Source organism: Panicum hallii, chromosome 4, assembly GCF_002211085.1.
Source record: "Panicum hallii strain FIL2 chromosome 4, PHallii_v3.1, whole genome shotgun sequence".
Lineage (NCBI taxonomy): Eukaryota > Viridiplantae > Streptophyta > Magnoliopsida > Poales > Poaceae > Panicum > Panicum hallii.
Window position 1 is genome coordinate 38,045,842 of NC_038045.1, and position 22,647 is coordinate 38,068,488.

The 22,647-nt window shown below is 42.7% G+C and overlaps 1 protein-coding gene and 2 pseudogenes across 1 annotated transcript; all 3 read left to right on the forward strand.

The window, feature by feature from the left end:
* LOC112890465 overlaps nucleotides 1–6,088 on the forward strand; it is a 45,115-nt pseudogene extending 39,027 nt beyond the window's left edge.
* Nucleotides 6,089–7,669: 1,581 nt separating this feature from the next.
* On the forward strand, nucleotides 7,670–8,602 carry LOC112890466 (annotated as a pseudogene).
* An 8,627-nt stretch (nucleotides 8,603–17,229) lies between these two features.
* On the forward strand, nucleotides 17,230–19,190 carry LOC112888353 (geraniol 8-hydroxylase-like). Its single transcript, XM_025954557.1, has 2 exons — nucleotides 17,230–18,171; nucleotides 18,436–19,190. Exons 1-2 carry the CDS (start codon nucleotides 17,302–17,304, stop codon nucleotides 18,745–18,747), a joined length of 1,182 nt encoding a protein of 393 aa, XP_025810342.1. The 5' UTR covers nucleotides 17,230–17,301; the 3' UTR covers nucleotides 18,748–19,190.
* The last annotated feature ends 3,457 nt before the right edge of the window (nucleotides 19,191–22,647 follow it).

Sequence of the window (22,647 nt, forward strand, 5' to 3'; positions counted from 1 at the left end):
TATGCAGACTGCCACAAAAAGCATCGACCCAAGTGAAGCTACGCCAACAGTCGAGAAAAGTGTTGCTGATATTCCAACTTCAAATGCGTGCGAAATCCGAACAGTTCAGGTAAATAATATTTTGATATTGATTGCACCCATGATGGTATTGGAATATGAGCTAAGTTTCTTCCACAATTTCTTCCTATGCAGACTACCCCAAAAAGCATCGACCCGAGTGAAGCTACACCAACAGTTCAGAAAACTGCTACAAAAACTCCAGCTTCTAAGGCGACGCGAAGTGTTTCTGAAAACAACAAGAATTATATTTCTACACATCAACTGATGAATGTTGCTATAAAATGTGTACGGACAAGAAGCCAACAGGTATAAAATGCAAATCTGATTTCTAGACAATATTTGGAAATTTTTTTACGACCTAAACTCTGTGTCCATTAATAATGACTTGTAGCTTAGTTCAGAAAAAAAAATCCTGAATTTTTCATCTTGTCAATATTCTGATTGAAGTCAATAGCTAGTAGGTTTGCTAATTGCTTCACCTGCTTCTATTTTCCAACAAAAAAATGAAAGAAATGGTCCATGGTACATCTCCTGGGAGAAGATTAAGCATAGCTATGACTTATTATGTGTGATTAGGTGATAAGTTATGTTAGGTAAGAACTGAGCATTCCTTTTCTCATTATTTATGTGATCAGAATATGCATACATGAATTGCAATAGCTGAGATGACTGCTGTTCACTTTGTATGTTCCTTTTAACACTGTTCTTTTTCTATGGTAGCTTTCATAATTATAATTCAGATCACACTACTTTAGCACATATTGGGGGATTCAGTATCAAAGTAGTTAGGCCTGGTCAATATACATGAATATATCATTGCTGAACTAGTGTAGGCACAAATTGGCTGCTTTAGCACATAAATGTAGGCTGCTAACCTTTTTTTTAATTCTCTATGGGGGTTTAGTTTGATTTCAGTCGAATAGGGTGTTGAGCGGACTTGTTTTAGTTCAAAAAAAAATCCTTAATTTTTCTATCTAACTTTGCTACTGTCATTGTCTTTTTTTAAAAAAATAGAAATCCCTGTGTTGCTGTTCCCTTGGATTATTTAATTTCCCCAGGGTTGCTGACTTGAGGCCACAATAGAATTCTATCTATTTGTCTACTTTGTCATATATTATTCTATGTCATTACCTATGGTGAATTGATACTATAACTCTATTATAAGATTTCTATCTACCATCAGTAAATTGGTCATGGCTGAGAATTATTTTCGTCTCTTTCATATTTGTTCCAAAAAGAATGACTTGCTACTGAGTATTGCTGATGCATACAAATTCTTTTTTTTAGTAGGATATTTGAACTTAAATGGATCACTCGAACTTGGATGCCTTTCTTGGTCAACATAAGGAATCATGCAGTGTTAACCAAAGTTTGATGTAGCCTACATAAGATAGATGTTGTCGTAGTGTTGATTATCTATGAACTATTTTCAATTCAGACAATGTATTGGACACTTTACATACTATTTTTTACCGATTGGCACAATTGATGATGGATTCATTTCATATTCATGATGATACAATTCACATTTTTGTACAATTCTTTTTTTCCAAATATGATTTATATTGCAACATAGATCTGGCTGATGCAAAAACTCTAAATGCAACGAGTGTAGTTTGTTGCTACATACTATTGCCACAACTCTAGTTCTATCCATACATGCTTTTGCACACATTATTGAATGATGCTACAATAGTTAATAACCTTAAACAACATGTTGTTGCGGCATCATTTTTTGCTTCTAACTATTTTCCGTTGCACTAATAATTATTGCCACCATACATGTATCATGGCAATATAGTCTATTTCAACGAAATGGTTTCTGTTGCCATAGGATAAATCACAACTAAATATATGCGTGGCAATACCCCCTATTGCCATGATGTTGGCCATGGCCAAACAATCTATTGCCATAGTGTCAGTCCGTTGCAACTAAATGCTATGGCAATGGCTGACTTGTGTGGCAATACCATGTATTGCCACGACATCGGAAGTTGCAACAGCTAGCTAATGCAATGCTTCTTTGTGTGGCAATTACAAGTATCGCAACATGAAACAAATACCATTGCAAAGCACCTATTGCCTCAAAGCTAATTGCAATGGCTCGCAACTAAATTTCTGTTGTGGCAATTTATACCTATTGCAACTATATTGGCTCTATCGCCACGTTTCTTTAGCCGTTGCCATATACCTAAAATCTAGTAGTGACTTTTGGGTGCTGATTCATTAGACAAACTCTTGGAAGAGCTCCAGGGGAAACTACTGGTTCAAGTGCAGCATCTTGCTGATTGCTTGGTACATGGTTTAAAATATAAAAAAATGTACTTTGTTGTCCTTGATGACCTATGGAGCATAGATGCATGGAATTGGATTAATGATATTGCTTTTACAAAGAATAACAACAGAGGTAGTCGCATATTAGTAAAAACACGAGATGCTGGCTTAGCTGAGAGGTGTCCTTCTGAACCACTTATTTACCACCTTGAACCCCTTCAAATAGATGATGCTGTACATTTGCTACTGAGAAAGACAAGCAAAGGACAAGTCAGGGAAACCAGTGAGAACATGAATAACATAGTTACAAAACTAGTAAAAAAGTGTGGTTGTTTACCACTTGCTATACTCATTGTAGGAGGCATTCTTGCAACTAAAAAGATAGCAGAGTGGGGTAAGTTTTATGAAGAACTCCCTTCAGAACTTGAGAGCAATCCAAGCCTTGAAGCAATGAGGAGGATAGTCACCCTAAGCTACGACCACTTGCCATCTCATCTTAAGCCATGCTTTCTATACCTAAAAGCATCTTCCCCGAGGATTTTGAAATTTGAAGGAGGCGCTTGGTAGATCGGTGGATAGCAGAGGGGTTTGTTAAAGCTAGGGATGTGGTGAATATTGAGGATGTTGGAAATAGTTACTTCAATGATCTTGTCAACCGAAGTATGATTCAACCATCAGCAGTTAATATAGGAGTGGTTAAAAAATGTAGAATCCATGATATCATGCGTGATATCATGGTTTCAGTTTCTAGAGAGCAAAATTTTGTAGTCTTGACCAAGGATAACGTCACTAATGTAGAAGAGGAAAAAATCCATCATGTTGCATTCCATGTGAACAAGTTCTCAGAAATATGTTTGGACTGGAGCCGCGTCCGTTCAATATCTGTATTTGGTGACAGGCCCATGGAGCCATCACATTCATTTTGTCCACCACAACTGAGAATTTGAGGGTCTTGGATCTGGAAGATGTATATTTAGACTAACACAAAAAGATGTGAAGAACATAGGGTTATTGCGCCACATGAAGTATCTGAACATTGCAGGAGGTTCGTATAATTTAGCACTTCTAAGGTCCATAGGGAAACTGCAATGCCTACAAACCTTGGACATGAGGGAAGCAAGTATTTCAGCACTAACAACTGCAATTACTGAACTCAGAAATCTCCGAAGTCTCCATTGCAGCAAAAGGTTGGATTATGTGTGGCAGAACCGCCTGAATTATTCCGGCTCAAGTGCGCTAGTCATTGCTATTTAGCCGATACTAACTCAACGGACTTCAAACGGAACAACCCATTGGTCTGTCGGGTCTCCGCCCGATGCAACCACGGTTCAACAGGATCGAAGCAGGTTTACCTCGCACGAAGATGAGTTTACAATCACAGTACAGCTCATCAACTTTTAATTTACAGATATGCAAATATTATTACAAACCTTATTCAAACTTATAGGAAACTTATACAACAGTGTTCAAACCGACAAGCTAAACAGCTTATCCTTGCTCACAGCGGAAGGAAACAATAAACACGCGACTACATACGTCACAAAGGTTGACACCATGCTCAGCCCAAGGCCTGGTGTCACTCAGGAGGGTCATTGCCAGCCGGGGACGGATCCCACTCCACAGACCAGCCATGTGGAATAGAAGTTGACCACGCAGAACTATCTGTAGGGTTTTCGAAGGTTATACCTGAAAAAGATACTAGCAAGGCTGAGTATTCTAATACTCAGCAAGGCTTACCCGAGATTGGGTATATTTTATCCCATAACTAGACTCATGAAGGCATTATAAAGGTTCGGGGTTTATTTTCAGCTGAAAAGCAATAAAGAGTATGATCTATTTTCAAATTTTAGCTTTCATATTCTAGTTGATTATCCATTCTAGATTAGCACCTACACTAAGCAAGTAAGGTAGAGATTACCATTCATCAAGATTATTCCATCAATATTACACTTCTTACTCTATGTGGCAGAAGGAATAAGCAGTCTCAATTTTTGCGAGAGACGGACGATTCTGAATCGAGTTTCAAACCTTGCAAGGGTAAACCTAACTCACATGCTTGGAACATCCAAAGATCGTTCCGAAGCAACCATTTGCCTTTCATTCCGGGTCGTGGATCAGGGCCACCACAAGCGACTGTAGGATCGTACGCACACCAATTGTGCAGGACATATGTCTGTAGCGCGACTACATGACCGTACTCCTGTCCGCAGTGCGGAACGCACTCCCGCATGTCGGTGTGTGATAAAAACCAAATTACGAGTGGTGGGAGGTATGTCCACTTGCTGGACCGATTGGTTACTAGGTTTACCGCTTTACCATATTTCACGGCATGTGGCTAGTACTTTCAAACGCTTAGCCACCACTACCACACACTGTGACCTTAACAACTTTTGTCAAAACAGACAGGGTAAACCTTCAGGTCATGATACAACACATGACCCTGTCTATTATCCTTATAGTGATTGCGGAATTGTAAACATGCAACTCCTATATCGCGCGAGTGACCGGAAATCACTCGTCTTTTACCGGTCCTATTAAGCAGAGCGTCTACACGATAAGGACTCGGGTACAATACATTGGAACCCTATGATTTTATGCAACTAGGGCTTCACTTCAACTCCTAGACGTAATGCAAGATATATAATATAATAATAAAATTGTGATAAATTGAAATACTGGGGTATGTATTGGGGCTTGCCTTCTTGAGTAGGGTTGGGAGCAGGAGTGTCAGAGACTTCCGAACTTTGGTTCGGGGCTTCAGCTAGATCCTCGGCGACGTTTGTAGGGTCTTCAGAAAATGCTTGGTCTTGTCCCAAGACCAGCTCGTAGTCTCCATCGTCGAGAGTCGTTGATTCTATATGACATGCAATAACTTAAAATGAGATGGTACTTGAGTTCAAAAAATTTTATTTCACAATAAAGTTGCAATTCAACAATTAACACATGAGAATTCATGAAATAAGAGGGTCTTACTTTTAAATTAGCATTTATACTTGAGTTATGGTGGCAGTAATGGAATTACCAAAAGTAGAAACTAAAACAGCTAAATTTGAATTCAAACTTCAAGTTTAAATTCAAAACTTAGGTAAATGAAATTACAAAATCTTAAAAATTTTAATTATAAGCTAATTATCAACACATTAGATTATGATAAAAAGATCTAATTAAATAAACCTAAGGAACATGCTTAATTAATTTCAAATCATCCCAAATTTGAATTGCCCAATTTCAAAAGAACTTGAACTACAAATCAAAGCTAAGTTTGAAACTTTTACACAAGCTCACACATGACCTATAGAAGCTATTTACCAAAAATTACAAGAAACAAAGTTAGTATGTAAAAGTTATGTATCCTATACCCTTTTACTTTAAATTTAAAATAGATTCAAAAATATTTAGTTTCAAACCAAACTTCATTAATAAAAGTTGTAGGGTTTGAAATCTAGTTTCCAATAGAATTAGTTTGACAATTTTTGGAATTTTCTACAATTTCCTATGAATTTTACAAGTCAGCAACTTTACACACATAAAATAACACATGGGTTTACACCGGGGCCCCTGGATTCTTGCACACAGACCCCTAGAACAAAACAAAGTATCACAAATATGCCCTTGCCGGCTCTCGACGGCGTCCGGCGTTCCTATCTCCGGCGTTCTCGCCGGCGGCGAGGTCCGGGGTGAGGATGGACCGGTGCCACATGACCTACAGAGGCTACTGATCATGATGGGGGGTGATGTGCTCGAAGGGCACTAGCGGAGCACAGCCGGCGACGAGCAATGGCGGCGGCCGTGTCGGGGCGTCGTCGTTCCCGGCGAGGGGCCGGCGAACACGGGGGAACAAGGTGCGCACGAGCACCGGGGAAGTGCGGGAATGCTTTCCCCCAACTCAATTTGGACAGAAGTAGGCCGGAGAGGGGTGATCGACGGCGGGGTGGAGCTCGGGTTCTCACCAGCGGCAATGGTGGCCGGCGTTCTGCAAGCTAGGGCGATGGAGGGCGGTGAAGGGGTGGCGGGATCGCTTCAGGAGGATGATGTGGTGCTGACGGTGCTATTGATCGGGGCGGAGAGGGTCTGTATCGGTGGGTCGACGAGAGGCCGAGCGGCGGCGGAGGAAGAGGGCTCGCCAGCGCTGCGGTCTGGTGGTTCTGGTGAAGGAAAACGGGATTGGATCACTCGGTGAGCTGCGGTGGATCATAGGGGTGCTGATCGCACTTCGGATCGAGGATGGGGAGCGGTGGTGGGAGCTGCCGACGGTGAGCAGGGACGGCGGAGGAGGTCCGGTGAGCAATGGCGATCGGGGCAGGGGGAATTGGATGGAAGGGAAGTGTGCAAATGCCAGGACGTGCACTAGAGGAGCTAGAGGAAGCGCTCGGGGTCCAGAAAAGGAGGTGATCGGGTGCAAGCAGGAGCTGGCATCTCGGCGGCGTGCGTGGCGATCGCGGCGGCGCTCGGGCAGAAGCTCAGCGACGTGGAGAACGCACGGGCAAGCCAGCACGGGGTGGGGAGGGCGGTGGCACAGTAGAGGGGTGACGTGTGGAACATCGGAAGGCAGGAGGTGGCGCGGGAGATGCTGCGACGGCGAGCGGCGGTGAGGCGCAGCTCGGGCAGACGGCGGGCGACGTGGCCGGGCGGGGAGAGGCCAGCGCGGGGGTGGGAAGCGGCGGGGCAGAGGCCGGGGCGACACGTGCACGGGTGCAGAGGGGTGCGGGAGCGGCAGGGGCGGCGCATATGGCCGGGGCAGAGCAGCGGCGGCGCGCGGCAAAGAAACAGAGAGGAGGGAGAGAGAGGTAGACGAAGGAGGATCTGGTTGTAAAAACCAGAAAAGATAGGGACTCCACTGTAATGCATCAACAACTTTTAAACCAGTGCTCAAATGGAGATGGGCCCAAAAGCAAAAGTGTATGGTTTTTTAAAATGTACAACTTTGCTTTAAGGTTCATCCACAGAAGAGCTAAGGATTTGCAAGTAATTTGAAATTTAACAACATTTCCAAACTTTACATAAATCCTATTTTAAAACTACACTACACATGTATCCTATGTGTAGTTTCACCTACATTTTCGATTTAAACACAAGTTTTTGGATTTTGCAAAACAACTCTCATACATTGAATTCTACCCTCCATGTTCACCCATTTAGCACTAAAGGACCTTTATTATAATATAATTATATAAACAACCTTTTTCCCTTAATCTTTAAATTTTTAAACACACTTTTACCACATTTTGCACATAACACTACACTAAAGTTTAGGGTGTGACAATACTAATTATCTGAGTGTCATATTATGGTTGCTAATTTAATAGACAATCCAAAAGGTTGCCAGACTATCACGATGTGCTTTCCCATGATATTCACAACTCTAGTTAATTTCAGTGACCGGACCAACTTAATAGCCGAGGTACGGATGGCCTGTTCTACCCGTTGGTCTGATACAAAAGGTGTAAGGGTGCCAAGAGGGATCAACAACCTAAAAAGTTACAGATATTAGAGGTTGTAGACATCAAAGGAACTAGTAAGGAAGTGCTTGAGGAGCTCGGGAAACTCAGTCAGCTAAGAAAATTAAGTGTGACATCAAAAGGTGCCACTGAGAACAAATACAAGGTATTTTGTGCGGCTATTGAAAAGCTTTCTGCACTCCAATCTCTCTATGTGGATGCTGAGGGATCCTCGGATGTTGGAACACTGGAGTGGCTGGACTCTGTTTGCTCTCCTCCACCGATCTTAAGGATTCTAAAGTTGAATGGATCTCTTTCGGATCTGCCAAATTGGTTCGGTAACCTTAAGCAGCTGGTGAAGATGCATTTATCGAGGAGTAGGCTAAAGGAAGGTAAAACAATGGAGATTCTTGGGGCATTGCCCAATCTCATGCTCCTTCGTCTTTATCGGAATGCCAACGTCGGGGAGAAATTAGTATTCAGAAGGGAGGCATTCCCAAATCTCAAGGAAATCGATATTTACTTCCTCAAGCAGTTGAGAGAGAGGAGATTTGAGGAGGGCACTGCACCCCAGATGAGAAGTATTGAAATCTATGGTTGCAGGTTGAAGTCAGGGATTGTTGGTACCAAGCATCTTCCAAGGCTTAAGACCATTGCAGTTCAAGATGATGGTGATGCGGCAAACTTTTGAGTTGCTTCGCGTGGAAGTGGATGCACACCCAAACCCTCCTTTATTGCAAGTGTCGAAGAACCAAGGCCACAATGATTTGGGAGGCATTGAAGGATCCAACGTAGCAGCTGAAGCAACGGAATCCCTTCCTGCTGATTAAGTTGACAGTTCATAATCCTGACCTGGCTTTCATGGATGCTGTGCCAACAACCACAACAGTGCACCTATAAACTCTGAAGTTATCATGTTCAGAAAGAGAGGCCTACAAGTTTGTGTAATCATCAACTCACATGACCTTAGGTTTGCTGTTTTTTCTATCAGTTTCCAGTAAATTTGAATATTGTCAACCGTACAAGCGCTGATTATTGTTTCAAAGTAAACTGTGCTCTCTGTCAGATCCGGAGCTACGGGAATGCGCACATGGAGTATATATTCTAGAATAAGGAATAGGATATGGCTCACACCCAGTTGTAACTACTCGTACATGAGTGGACTAGTCGGAACGAAAGAAAACTACCTGAACAGTACTCGGTAGGACTCATAAGCTCGTATTTGGCTAGAATTTTCATGTAACCCTGTTCTCCTAGAGACTATGTAAGGGCGGGTAGGGACCCTCTCCAAAAGGATAACAATCAACATCTAAGGCAATACAGATCACCACATAGGACGTAGAGTATTACGCTCTCGGCGGTCCGAAACTGCCTAAAGTTTCGTGTTCCTTACACCTTCGAGTTTCTGATCTGGGCGACACCCCACTTACAATCTACCATCTCGGGGATATCCCTTGGTGGGCTTGGAGGTTAACACCGACACTCTCTTAAAAACTTGACTAACCTAGAATGAACTAAGTGGCATTGTAAATAAGAAGAAATGTGCACTCAAGTTTGAAACAGAGAGGAATCAAATATTTGAGGAACTAAGTGGCATGTAAATAGGAAGAAATAGACACTCAAATTTGAGTCTTGGAGGACACAAATCTAGGTGTCATGGGGTTTACATTCACACATCCCACAAGCTGATCTAGGCTCAATTCTTTAATGAGGTTTGTAATAAATGAATAAATACCTGACCAACCTAGAGGAACTAGGTGGCATTGTAAATAAGATGAAATTCTATTGGTTTCATAATGTAGTAGTAGGTTGTCCTTGGGGAAGATACTGGTGGATCTTGTTTTTGTATTATAGCATAGTGATCAGTTTATCTGTTACAAATACAAATAATGACACCTAATTCCTATTTTAAGGGGCTGCCAATAAAATCATGCCTGCAGGTATCAGCATGGCAGCTGAATCTTCCCATGAAGCGTTTCAGCAGCTCAATGCCTCAATGTGTGTGATCAAATTTTGGAAACTAGATATGCTAAAACTCTTTCTACTTGGTAGTTGGACCTAGATTCTAATTGGAAAACACTATGTATGAACTGTCAGCTGTCAAATATGCTCGTGTCATAAGTCCATAACTTTGTACAGTGTCTTTGGTGCCGATGAACTTTGTGCCGCTAATATTTTCCCATGCTGGCGTGCTGTGTTTCTAATCAGAATACAGGGCTGGTTAATAACAGAAGGTTTTTATGAATTGGTTGCTGATAAATGGCAATAGGGGACAAGGGGAACTACTGCAATTGGCAAATAGCAAAATAAAATAAGGTTCCTCAGGCAATTTCTTAGAGGTTGGGCATGGGTGGGAAAAATATACAGAAAAAAAGTGTAGCTACACTATGTTGGGCTCTAGAACTTTTCTAATAAATTATCTACAAAATTTAAAATGGCTCAAATTTTTATTGAATTTAAATGCTTTAATAACTTGTATTACAACCAGCTTTGTGAACACCAACGCCCCAGACAACAGGAGATCAAGATAAGGTTATGTTGCTTGGGTGGAGGAAGATCTTCTTGGCCTTCTTCAAGTTGAGCTGCTCGACAGCGTGTGCAGCTCGACGGTGCCTCGAGTAGCGGACAGTGCGGTAAAGCGGAGCTCGATGGCCATGCCACACAAAGTGATATTGACGCCATAGCATAGCACAGGGTATATTTTACAACATCACATCTCGCCAGTCGCAACACATATACACATTTTAGTGCGATATACATTCATATATGACCTTCACTATGGTTAGTCTATGAAACTGAGTATTAGAAATATTGTTTCATTCATCAACTCAAACATCGTTAGATCAAATTGCACATGAAAACTGAACTCCCCAGTTTTAGAATGATTGCTGTTGACCGAACGGGGACATTTGATATATATATTTCTTGAATGCCTCCACCTGATTATTTAGTTCTTAATTTTCTGTCTCAGAAGATATTTGAGAGGGCCAAAAAAATTTATAAACAAGCAAGAAAAAGTCTATAAGACCTCTCTTGACTAGACTATATAGATACATCGTACGTCACCGTGTCTTCTGAATTTATTAAATTAACATTCTAAAAAACTGCCTATCCATGATGTGGCGCCTAGTCAGCTATCGTATATCTGAATGTATCTAATCTAGATCTAGGACCCACATGAGCGGGGCAGCCTGACGACAGTAGATATTTCCAGTAGACAACATCTTCTATTTTGAGACCAATGGTGCAGTACGACAACAAGAAAACACGGATGCTCCATGGCCTTTAGCTTGCCGTGAGCGCCTTGTCACCAGCCGCCCTGGCCCGTGAAAGCGCCGAGGGCCATCCAATTAGATTCCTGCAACGGTCTAAAAAATGTTTGTGCTGCTCTCGGATTAGTGTGATGCTGCTACATCACTCATCAGACAAACCAGCCAACATCAACAAAGCTTTTCTAGCTGTACGATTGAAAACTAATCCTCACATCAAACTTATCTGCCAGATCAATGATGGTTTAATTCAATCCATCTACATGACGATGACTCCATTTGAGAAAAAAAAACTAATCCAAGCTCCCAAGCCTGTTTTGTGAATGATTTGTAAACATGCAAACATTGTGCTGTAAACCAAGTGTAGTTGCTTTTGTGACAAAACTAGCTAGCTAGTTAATTAGTTGGATGATTTGGAAAGATGATGGTAACTTATGAGCACGTGAAGGATTGCTTAATGAAGTCATTAACTTGATACAAGTCATTTGTGATGATTTCTTGCTTGTTTACTCAGTTGGCATTTTGAATCTTCCATGACAAATAGCCCTGAATTAACAATTGTTATTAGTGTGCCATTTATTCAGATTATATCAGGCGTCATAACTTAATGTTGGTTGCTAAATAGGTTGTACAATCGGTTGGTAAAGATATAGAGCAGCTATGGAGGGGCGGTTGCTAAAGAGGTGGTCAGTTGCTAAAGACTTTTAGCAACCCCATTTGCAGCGACAGATCGGTTGCTAAAAGTCTATAGCAACTAATCGCAAGTTGCTGCGAGTTACAATAAGCCAACCGTGGTGTAGTGAGAGTATACTATAAAAATATGCCACGATGAATATAATGATACTTACAATTTTGTATCATAAATATTGGTATACTTGAGATGATTTTGTCTTAGGATATTGATAGACGATTGGCACTTTTTTGAGGGATGTAGTATATTTTTATTTGAAGCTTTTGAGTACCGCTTACGGAGGACTGCAAACATTGCAATTATAGTGGTTCGTTTTGGTTGTGTAATTGATGGATGCATTTCAACTACCAGAACATGCGTAGAAATGGCGAAATTACAGAAACCCCAAGTCTTCCAGGGTCTGTCGTTTGTGTTTTTCTCACTATGTTTCAACTGTATGTAAATGCACTCCTATTGTATCACCTTCTAGCAACTCATGATCAATCCATTAACCGCTTGTTTTGCATTTCCACTACTGGGAATTGAAATTTCAATTCACTGTGTGCCAAAACCTACAGAGAAATATGAAAAAAAAACCTTTAGACCCGTTTGGATCCTTCGAATTGAATTCCATTCTAATAATCATAATTTAGATATAAATTAATTAAGCTAATATAGTTGTATGTGTAATATATTTGTATATTATTGTTGGCCATATGAGAGAGATACTTATGCACTGCACTTTTGCTATAGGGAAGCGAATCGAAGAGTGTGTTATAAATTGTACATTAGAAACATAACATGAGGATCTGTAAAATTAATTTTCATCTCTCACCCTCTGAATTTGAGATAAGCTTATATATACTTTGAAAAGTTGTTAAATGCCATATTTCAAGATAAATAGCCTACTCTATTAAGTAGATTCCAATTTCTTAAAATGAAGGATCCAAAAAATAGGGTCTTAGGGGAAATTATTCTGTCGGCCACTCGATATGCAAATCCCGACTGGGATAGCTCTACAGATAAACATAATTTGTTTGCCGGTTGCCTGACGGAAATCTTATTCTTAACAGGATTAGTGCGTCGGTTTCTCTACGGAAAATTAGATTGCCGTCAGGTTTATAAACTGCTGCCGGGTTCATGTTACAAACCGGTGGTGAAAGTTGTACAACCATCACCGCCGGATGGTAATACGAACCAGCGCGGTGATGGCTGCTTTCACCACCGGATGGTAACACAAATTGGCAGTGACAAGCGAACAATATAAGCTTTCATGCTGCTCTCTCTTATCCATTATCTTCCGTCATTTTTCTCCCTTTTGTTCCTCTCCCGTGCTCTCTCCCTCTCCCTTGATCCTCCCTCAGTCCGTCGTGACGGCCGCCGGTCGGGTCCCCCCTCCTCTGCTACGGTAGCGGGGGGTCGCGGCGGCGGCGCGAGTCCTCTGCGCCAGCGTGAAGAGCTGCAGCCGTGGTGCACAGGGCCACGACGGCGGTGCGGTCCCTGCGGTGGCGCCCGGGGCTGCTGCGGTGCCAGGAGCGGCGGCAGCGGGGCGAATCCCCCTCTCCCTCTCTCTCTGTGCTGCTGCCACAACACAGGGTTGCGGAGGCGGTGCGTATCCCTGGCGGTGCAAGGAGCTGGAGTGGCAACACGTGGGGCAGCAGCAGGGTGAGTCCCCCACGGCGTTGAGAGGGGTGGCGGTGTGCGGGGCTGCGGCGGCGGTGCACGGGGCTGCTGCATTGCAGTGGGTTTTTATTTTTCTTTGTTTTGTGAAAAGTGAAAGGTGCTTGATGTCGCCTAGAGGGAGGAGGGGGGTGAATCATATCCGAAATTTAATCAAAACAATTCGCAATGGATGAACCAAGTCCGACTCAGCTGGTCCTGCCCCGGCTCAGCCTGTTCTGACAAGCTCAACCGATTCTAGGAGTTTGATGTTAAAAACCACACAAAGATAGCCAACAAAATTTAGATCCACGAGTTACCACAACCTTGTGAGGATGTAATCTTGTAGATCCGTAGAGCACCTACACTTTAATCACACTAAACAAAGAGAACAGGCTATGAACTCTAAAAGTTAACTAGAACAAGGATATGAAGACCAAGAACACAAGAATAAGCAAACCGAGGGTGGAGACTCGTCGATTGGTTTACCGAAGTTCAGTTACTTCTAAGGAAGCACCTATGTCTCCATTGAGGGGCTCAGTAGCACTTGAGCAGGGTCTCTTTCTACTCTTTTCCTCACTTCATTATCTTGATCTCTTCCCTTACGGATGTCTTCACAAACTTCCCACAGCACACCACATGCTTAGGAGCTCACCGGGCAACGTAGCCTTCTAGGAGGCTTCACCTCCAATAATAACAAATGCTTCATAGATTGCTTGACGAAGTCCACAAGTGCTCAAGGATGGGAATGGCTCACTCTTGCTTTCAATCATCCAATCTTTCACCCTCTCAACTCAAACCACAGGATGTCTCAAGGAAACTCATGGAGAGGGAGCGGGGAGAGCTCAAATGGTCTCTAGGAGTGTGTTTTTCGTGTTGGAGTCAGCAGCCAAAGAATGAGGGGGTGAGGGGTAAAAATACCCAACCCTCCCAAACTAGCCGTTGTGTGCATTCCTGCTCAGCCGGTCTGGACCAGTTCAGCTGCTATTTGTGCATAACCACTTTCTCAGCTGATGGTCTGGTCAGCTAGTGAAATACCAGCTTAGCCGCTATCTGTGCAGAAACACTTTCTCGGCTAATGGTCCGGCTGAGCATGGAAATCCCGGCTGAGCCAAACCAGACAACACAACGCTAACTAAAAGGGCATAACTTCTTACTCGGAAACCCGAATTAGATGATCTTGGACTCAATGGAAATCTTATTTAGAGGGTTATCCAACCCAACAAAAAAAAAGCACCAAGACCCCCCAAATGCATGTGTTGTGCCATGTGTTTCTCTCAAGTTAGCACTTGGATTTTGTTAGTTTGGGCACTGAGACTAGTCAAACCATTCAATGTTGCATCCCTCTTGATAGAGCGCTATACTCAAGATCAATGATAAAATCTAATTCAACCACTTGAGCTTGAATAACTTGAGCCATGCCACTTTTCTTCAATTTTCACTTCATGAAGGTGCAACATTTCTTGTCACTTGAGCACACCATCTTTGAATTAGTGACTTGTGATTCCTCAATGAATATTATCATCAAATAACTTCATGTCCACAAGTCACTTTGATTCATAATGATTCAACAATGATTTGATGCTTTGCAACATGCGACTCCTTATGCCCTTGATCGGTCCCTCAGCGTTAGACCAATACTTGCTACTTCACGCTAGCATCGGTTCTTCGGCGCCAAGCCATTTGCTTACCCTTCACCATTGCTTAGTTTCTTATAGCCAAGCTATCTCTAACCCTTCACCATCTTGCCATCTTGAGTCACATATAGCATTACATCAACAATAAGCACTCATTGAATTCCATCTCAATATTTTGGTCATCTTTCTAATTATATTAACCATGAAGTATCATTTCTACAACATAAGTATTCATTGAACTCCATTTTTTCAATATCGTCAGGGGCGGGCCCAGTATTGGTGCATGGGTATTCAGCTGAATACCAAAATTTTTTGGCTATATACATAGTATGTAACATATATATGTATCAAAAATAGAAAATAATATTACAAAACAGGCTTCCCGATCTCATATTGCCTCTTGGGCTCAAATAGCTCACTTCTCAATTCCATTTTGGTATTTAATTATGTGCTATAAATCTATACTTTATGCTGTCAATTTTTTTCATCTTTTGAAAATTTTGAATACCCAGACCCCAAATCCTTGGCCCGGCTCTGAATATCGTGATCTTTTGCTTTTGACTATATACTTCCATACCAATATTATGGCCAAGTAAACTTCTCTCTTGATTGTACTTTGTCAACAATCTTCTTTCTTGATTAAGAATACCATCCATATGACCAAGCAAACTATTATTCCGAAACCCTTGGGTTCACCATTGCTCTTGATCAATAATCTCTTCACATCAATGTTTACACATATATTCTATTTGTTTACCATTTCTTCATTTCACTACCTTTCTTCATATTGATATTATGACCAAACAACTTTCCATATAAACTTCTTAGACAACTAAGCCCTTGGTCAACATTCCTCTCAAAGTCATAGATTTGATCAATCTTCATGCAATTTTCACTTTTCTTTTAGTATGCAAGCAAATCATCAATAAGATCATACAATTGCATTGCATCTTTGATTCTATTGCTTAGTCCAACCTTTACTTGTCATAGCTTTACTTGTTTTATACTTCATATGACATGAGCTTTCCTTTGTCATTTACTATAAAGTCTATGCAAAACTCAACAAGCACATTAGTATTTTTATCTTTTATGTCATTCAATCATCAAAACCCAAAAGGGGCCTAAAATTCACTTTCAAAAAGGGCAACACTGTAGGAAGATAAAACAACGGTGATGGGTACGACTGTCATCGTCGATGCAAATCCAACGGTGTCCAAAACCAATTGTGATGGTGATTTTAGAACCGGCGGTGATGGGGTGGATATAGTAGTTGTAGATGGTTATGAAGTTGGCCGTGCTTATTTTAGTATGCACTTCATTTGTAGTATTATAATTGCAGATAATATTGATAGTTTGCCCTAACAAATGGTATGAAGTATATATATGATCAGGTGTATGAAGCTTATAATTATTTTACCTCAACGATAAAGTACATAGAATTGCTCTATCCAAAGGGGGCCATTAGACGGCAAACATTCGCTGCAACTTGTTAGCAGCGACTGCACATGCCTCTTACTGTTCTTCTTCCTCCTTTTCTCTTTCTTCTTTCTTCTTCACAACAAGGATCGGCCAGCCCCCATCGCCGGCCTCCACCGCTGCCCGCGCACGGGCGGTGACTTGCCGCCGCACCACTCCACCCCCGATCCGCCCCTACCTCGCCACCCCGCCCGCCACCCGCCCCCGCATCGGTGCCGGCGCTTGCCCCCACCGCCGGCACTGCCCACCGGGGCTCCTCCACCACCCGACCGGCGGCACCATCGCCGCCCACAACCCGTAACCTCTGCCGGGCTTGCCGTCGCCCCGATCATCCCTTCTAACCCCGCCGGCCATGGAACCCCTAAACCCCAAATCCCTAACCCTAACCCTAACCCATCCACCGCTGCCATCCCCGCCGGCCTCCACCGCCGCCCACGACCGTCGGTGCCTCGCTGCTGGCCGTTCGGTCCACCTCCCGCCCCAGCTGCCTTCATCCCCACCTTCCTCTCCCTCGAGCTCGGCACGGCACAGCATGATGAAGACGGCGTTCGCTGGCGATTGTAGCAGCGAACATTCGTCAAATAAGATTTTTGCTGACCGAATGATATTATTAGACTGCCGTCCTAAGCTAAATTTATTCTCGTGACTTCTAGGTGTACAAATCGCTATTATATTTCATAGCTCCGGACGAGCCTCTATATAAACTGCAGCCTTGGAGCGTTGGTAGCCACTATATAAACTGCAGGGACTGGCAAGCAGTGCCCGCAGCTTCACTTGCAACAGCATCGTCGAGGAATCACAGGCAGAGAGAGCTAGCAATGGCTGCTCTCCTTCTGTGGCTGGCATGGCTAGTTATCTCCCTCCTCTCTGTCTACGTTCTCGACCTCCTTATCCACTCGCGCAGCGGCCTTCCCCCTGGTCCCCGTCCACTGCCGCTCATCGGCAGCCTGCAGCTTCTGGGCAAGCAGCCTCACCGCTCCCTCGCCTGCCTGGCCAAGATCCACGGCCCGCTCATGTCCCTCCGCCTGGGCACGGTCACCACAGTGGTCGTCTCCTCCCCTGATGTCGCCCGAGAGTTCCTGCAGAAGCACGACGCCATCTTCGCCTCCCGGTCCGTGCCGGACGCCACCGGTGAGCACGCCAAGAACTCCGTCCCCTGGCTGCCCAACGGGCCGCGGTGGCGCGCGCTCAGGAGGACCATGGCCGCGGAGCTGTTCGCTCTGCACCGGCTCGAGACGCTTCACCATATTCGGCGCGAGAAGGTGCGCGAGCTCGTGGACCACGTCGGCCGCCTGACGCGCGAGGGCGCCGCGGTGGACATCGGCCAGGTGGTGTTCACGACGGGTCTGAACCTGCTCTCGCGCATGATCTTCTCGCGCGACCTCACGGACTTCGATCGCCATGGCGAGTCGAAGGAGTTCCAGGGCGTGTGCGCGGAGATCATGGAGGTGGCGGGTATCTCGAACGTCTCGGACTTCTTCCCCGTGCTCGCGGCCGTCGACTTGCAGGGTGCACGGCGGCGGATGGCGAGGCTGTTCGCGAGGCTTCACCGGGTGTTCGACGTGGAGATTGCCCAGAGGCTGCGTGGCCGTAGCGCCAGCGAGCCCCGCAAGAATGACTTCCTCGACGTGCTGCTCGACAACAGCAAGGCCGGCATTGATCGCGACACTCTGCTGTCACTGTTCACGGTAACATTTGCATTCGCCATGACTGTTCACGGTGACTTTATATCACTAACTTATTGGCACGAAAATGAAAAGAACTTATGGCGTTCAAAAAGGTCTCATGCGCCATGGAAATTAAATAATTAATTATCAATGTCTAAAGCTTATATAAGATTTTGTGACCCCCCAAGAAATATTTTGAGATTTGTTAAGACAACAAGCTACTTTTGGAACTTCAAAGCAAATATTATGCGTGATTAATGATTTTCCAACATATCTGCATTTTAGGACTTGTATGCTGCTGGGATGAACAACATTTCCAATACCATGGAGTGGGCAATGTCAGAGTTGCTTCAAAACCCATTAGCTATGTCTAAGGCTTGCGATGAGCTTTCACAGGTTATTGGCGCAAGCAGAAATGTTGAGGAATCTGAAATTAGCCAGTTGCCCTATCTCCAAGCTGTGGTAAAAGAAACTTTTCGATTACATCCTCCAGCACCACTTTTGCTACCGCGCCAAGCCGATACGACAACAAAGGTAATGGGTTACACAATACCTAAAGGTGCACGAGTACTTGTAAATGTATGGGCAATGGGTTGAGACGAAGATATTTGGCCTGAGCCTGAGAAGTTTATGCCGGAGAGGTTTTTGAACAGAGCAGTCGACATAAGAGGTGGAGATTTTGAGCTCATTCCATTTGGTTCTGGCCGCCGTATCTGCCCTGGGATGACATTGGCTATCCGCATGGTGCATTCGGTTCTTGCATCATTGTTAAATCAGTACAAGTGGAGCCTCCCAGATGAGGTGCAAAGAAATGGGATTGATATGTCAGAGAAGTTTGGAGTGAATGTTACAAAGGTTGTCCCACTCTGTGCTATAGCCACACCAATCTGAGACTAAATTAGCAATCCATCAGAATAAAGCTTTGGATGTCCTCCTTATCGTGTAAGCAGTGTGGTGGTGTATTGGTGTGACTGTATCTTTGTATGAATTTCAAGAGTATATGAATCAATTAGAATAAGTGAAGCCTTTCATATTAGCAATCTCTGTCACTGTGCACTAAAACCAATAATGGTCACATTTTTCTTCCTGTACATCTGCATAATATCTCATCCCTGTAGGCTCCAAATTAAACTCCTTTAGAGAATCAAGATGAATCTTTCTGTTACAGCACTAAATATTTGCTTGATTTTTACAGTATTTAAGTATATGAAATGTAAACTGAGCCTACGAAGCACAAAATCATCCCCATAAAGCAGAAAATTTCTTAGCAGACATAGTATGTTTTCTTATTTGTCAAAGGTAATAAATATCTATTGACTATCAGTAATATTTGTATAAAAACACATGATACCTTCAAGATTGTATACATGTTCGGGCGCAAAATAGCCCTACATCTCATGTTCCTCTTCTCCTTTATTGATGATGCAAAGTACAAAAAGTAGGGCGTCAAGACCCAATTACGAAGATTTCGGTACCTAACCTAGGCTACAACTACCTAACCTAGGCTACAACAATTGCTAGCACGATATGCGGGCTCAAAGCTAGATCACCTAGATTTCACCACAAAAACGTGGTGTTGTAGGCTTGTAGCAAAGGCTTAACCAGCAGCATTGGACAGTTGAGCACCAGCCGACCATTCCGTCTGAAAGATTCCAGTGTAGTTATCACTGCAAATTTTCCCATGACCTTGACCTGCCTTGGTTTTCTTCAGGTACCTTGCCTTGCATTTCTGGAGACGATGGGACAAACAATTAAGCATTGCAGTGCATCAATGTGCCCCATTTAATTGGATACTCTGCATCTTCTGCCCAAAACAAAGTGCGAGTGTGTATCATCGAACTGACATGCCCAAAACAAAGGACGTGAAGGTAATCTGCAAAATGACTTCGTTCTTGACATAGCAGGGCTGTGCATAGATGATGTTCTAAATGATAATGATAACATGCAGAGGTCTAGTCATAATATTCCACGTTCTTGTTTGAAAAAGGTATATCTTAGCTTTACTGTCTCTTTGTCCTATTCAACTGATCCTTTCCGGAGAATTAGACGGTCTACCCAAACAGGCCTTTTATTCGGTGGGTAATTTGTGACGAAAAAGGGAAGGGGGAAGTAGTTGAAGAAAAGAGACTTTAGGCAATTGGTTCTGGTAGTTTTAATTAATATTTTTATTTTTCCTAGTCTTCTCATGATGGTCAAACATCGTCACAGAAAGCCCCCCTAAAATCTTCTGATCATTTGCACCCCAATCCTATGATCTCCTCTACTTCCAGATTTGATTCAACCAAGGTAGAATTTGAGCTCATTTATTCAATGCTTTAGCTCATTCTTATTGATGTTGTATTCTTTCTCTGCCTTTATACCTATTTTTATATTTTTGGTTTCTTTTTTCTTAGTTTAGTGAGGATCATGTTGGTACAATTCTTCAGAAGTTGATGAAAACAAGTATGTATTATTTCTAATCTTTAGTTCAGTATACATTCTAAAGTTCTTTTTCATTTACTTGAAAATATTGTTTTCTATTTATATCAGCTTTAGATAATTCTCCTTGTACTCCTATTTCAAAATCTCAAGGATTTGTGTTCCCTCCAAGTGGTTATCCTAAAGGTCGTAAGTATTTTCTACTATTATGTTTTAAATAATTGTTCTGTTGTTTCAATAATTATTTGGAATCTAATTTTTCCCTTTTTTATTATCCCAGGTGGTTCTGAGGCTCTAATGAGAAAGTACAAGGGCAGGTTGAATTCTAGTTCCCAAGTTGTGTCTGAATCTAAGCTTGTTGAAATTTAGATCCAGTTCGTGATATATCTAATTTGGACATTGTTGAAACTCAACCAAAGTCCAATGCTGCTAAGAAATCACCTGCTAAAGTTGATAATATTGATATTATCCTTCTTGATAATGAAGATGGTTTTATTCCTGATTCTCTATCTCCTCGCACACGTTCTGGTCGTAAAATTCCTATGTCTGAAAAGGTATGGTTTTACCTCTTGTTTTGCTTATACTTTCTTTTACAATATTTCTTCTACTTCTAGTTTATTTATATACAATATGTTATTCTTTTTTCAGCCATCTTCTGATTCTGAGTATGGTTCCCCTCTTCTCGCCCAAAGGGTATGTATTTCTTTGTATTTATTTTCTTCTTTTAAATTTTATTTATTAAGTTTTCTATATTTTCTTTCCTAATTTTTCCTTTTTTTCCTTCATTTCATTAGTCTCAGTTGACTCCTCCAAGAGTTACTCCTAATCTGTCAGTGAAGCGTAAAAGTGTTTCAACCAATAATCATGTCAGATTTGATTCTTCTATTGATGGTGCCAAGAAGAATGTATGTTGTCGTATCTTATATTTCTATTAATCATGTTTCATACTTCTCGTTTTCATTTTATTATTTGTAATTTATTTGTCAGTTAATTTTATTTTTTAATTTTGCTATTCAGAATATGTGATCTCTCTACTTCAGTTAACTTTTATCTTACAACTCATAGGTTAATTTTTTTTAGGACTCTCCTGAGATTGAAGTTGTCGGAGGAAATCTCCAGCCGGGTGGTGGAATGCACCCGCCTAATTCTAGTTAAGAATGGATTTGGAGGAGACTTAGGAGCGCTTGATCGGTGAGCGAATGAACGCAGGAAAGACACAAGGATTTAGAGTGGTTCAGGCTGCCGGAGCGTAATACCCTACGTCCACTTTGGTGTTGTATTGATTGTGTGAGCTTGGATGCCCCTTAGCTAGTGTTCGTGTGAACCTGACCCTGTCTTCTAACGAGTGCACTCTCCCTTTTATAGTCCAAGGAGAGTGCTTACACTGTGCGGGGCCCCGACAGGTGGGCCTGCCAACAGGAGCCTGTTCTATGAGAGATGGAGATCTTCATCTCCAGCTCCTCTCCATAGTCCTCTCTATCGAGAAGTTGATGTGCGTATCTGCAGCCAGGATATGGCCATGTGCAGCCTTGCCTGCACAGTGACCGCTGTCAGTGTTACCCAACAGTGAAGCCGTGCTGCCACTGTTGGGTGAGAACTTGTCAGGCGAAGGAGCAGTGCTGACCTGCTGCGCCGTTGCCTCCGCGCGCACTGTGGCAGCGCACGCCTCGGCTCTTGTCACACCCGATTTATAAGAACATAAATCGAGCAATTATATATGCGCCAGGATCAAGTCACACATATATACAACAAATTATCAAGATATCACAACACATGTCACGAATAAGAGCGTATAAATTATAAAATGAATATCTTTATTACAACTGAATCAAGAATCAGTTCAAGGGATGCGGAAGCGTAAAATGAATACATTACATAGAAATAGCACACAAAACTATGCTAGAACTATTCTACGCGTTACAACGATCGCGTGGATATAAAGAACACCTAAAACGGAGCTAAAACGCAAAATCTAGGGCTAAAACAAGGTCCAGGGACCTATTTGCGAGAAAAACAGAACTTCCAGGGGGTTCTGTGCGAAAACTGGGGACCTAAACGTAAATAAACCCTAGACACAGG

Bases quoted from the DNA above. Each gene is read 5' to 3' on its own strand.
- LOC112888353 (XM_025954557.1), top strand. From the start codon at position 17,302: ATGGCTGCTCTCCTTCTGTGGCTGGCATGGCTAGTTATCTCCCTCCTC. The intron at 18,172-18,435 runs GTAACATTTGCA...TCTGCATTTTAG, and splicing joins CTCTGCTGTCACTGTTCACG to GACTTGTATGCTGCTGGGAT.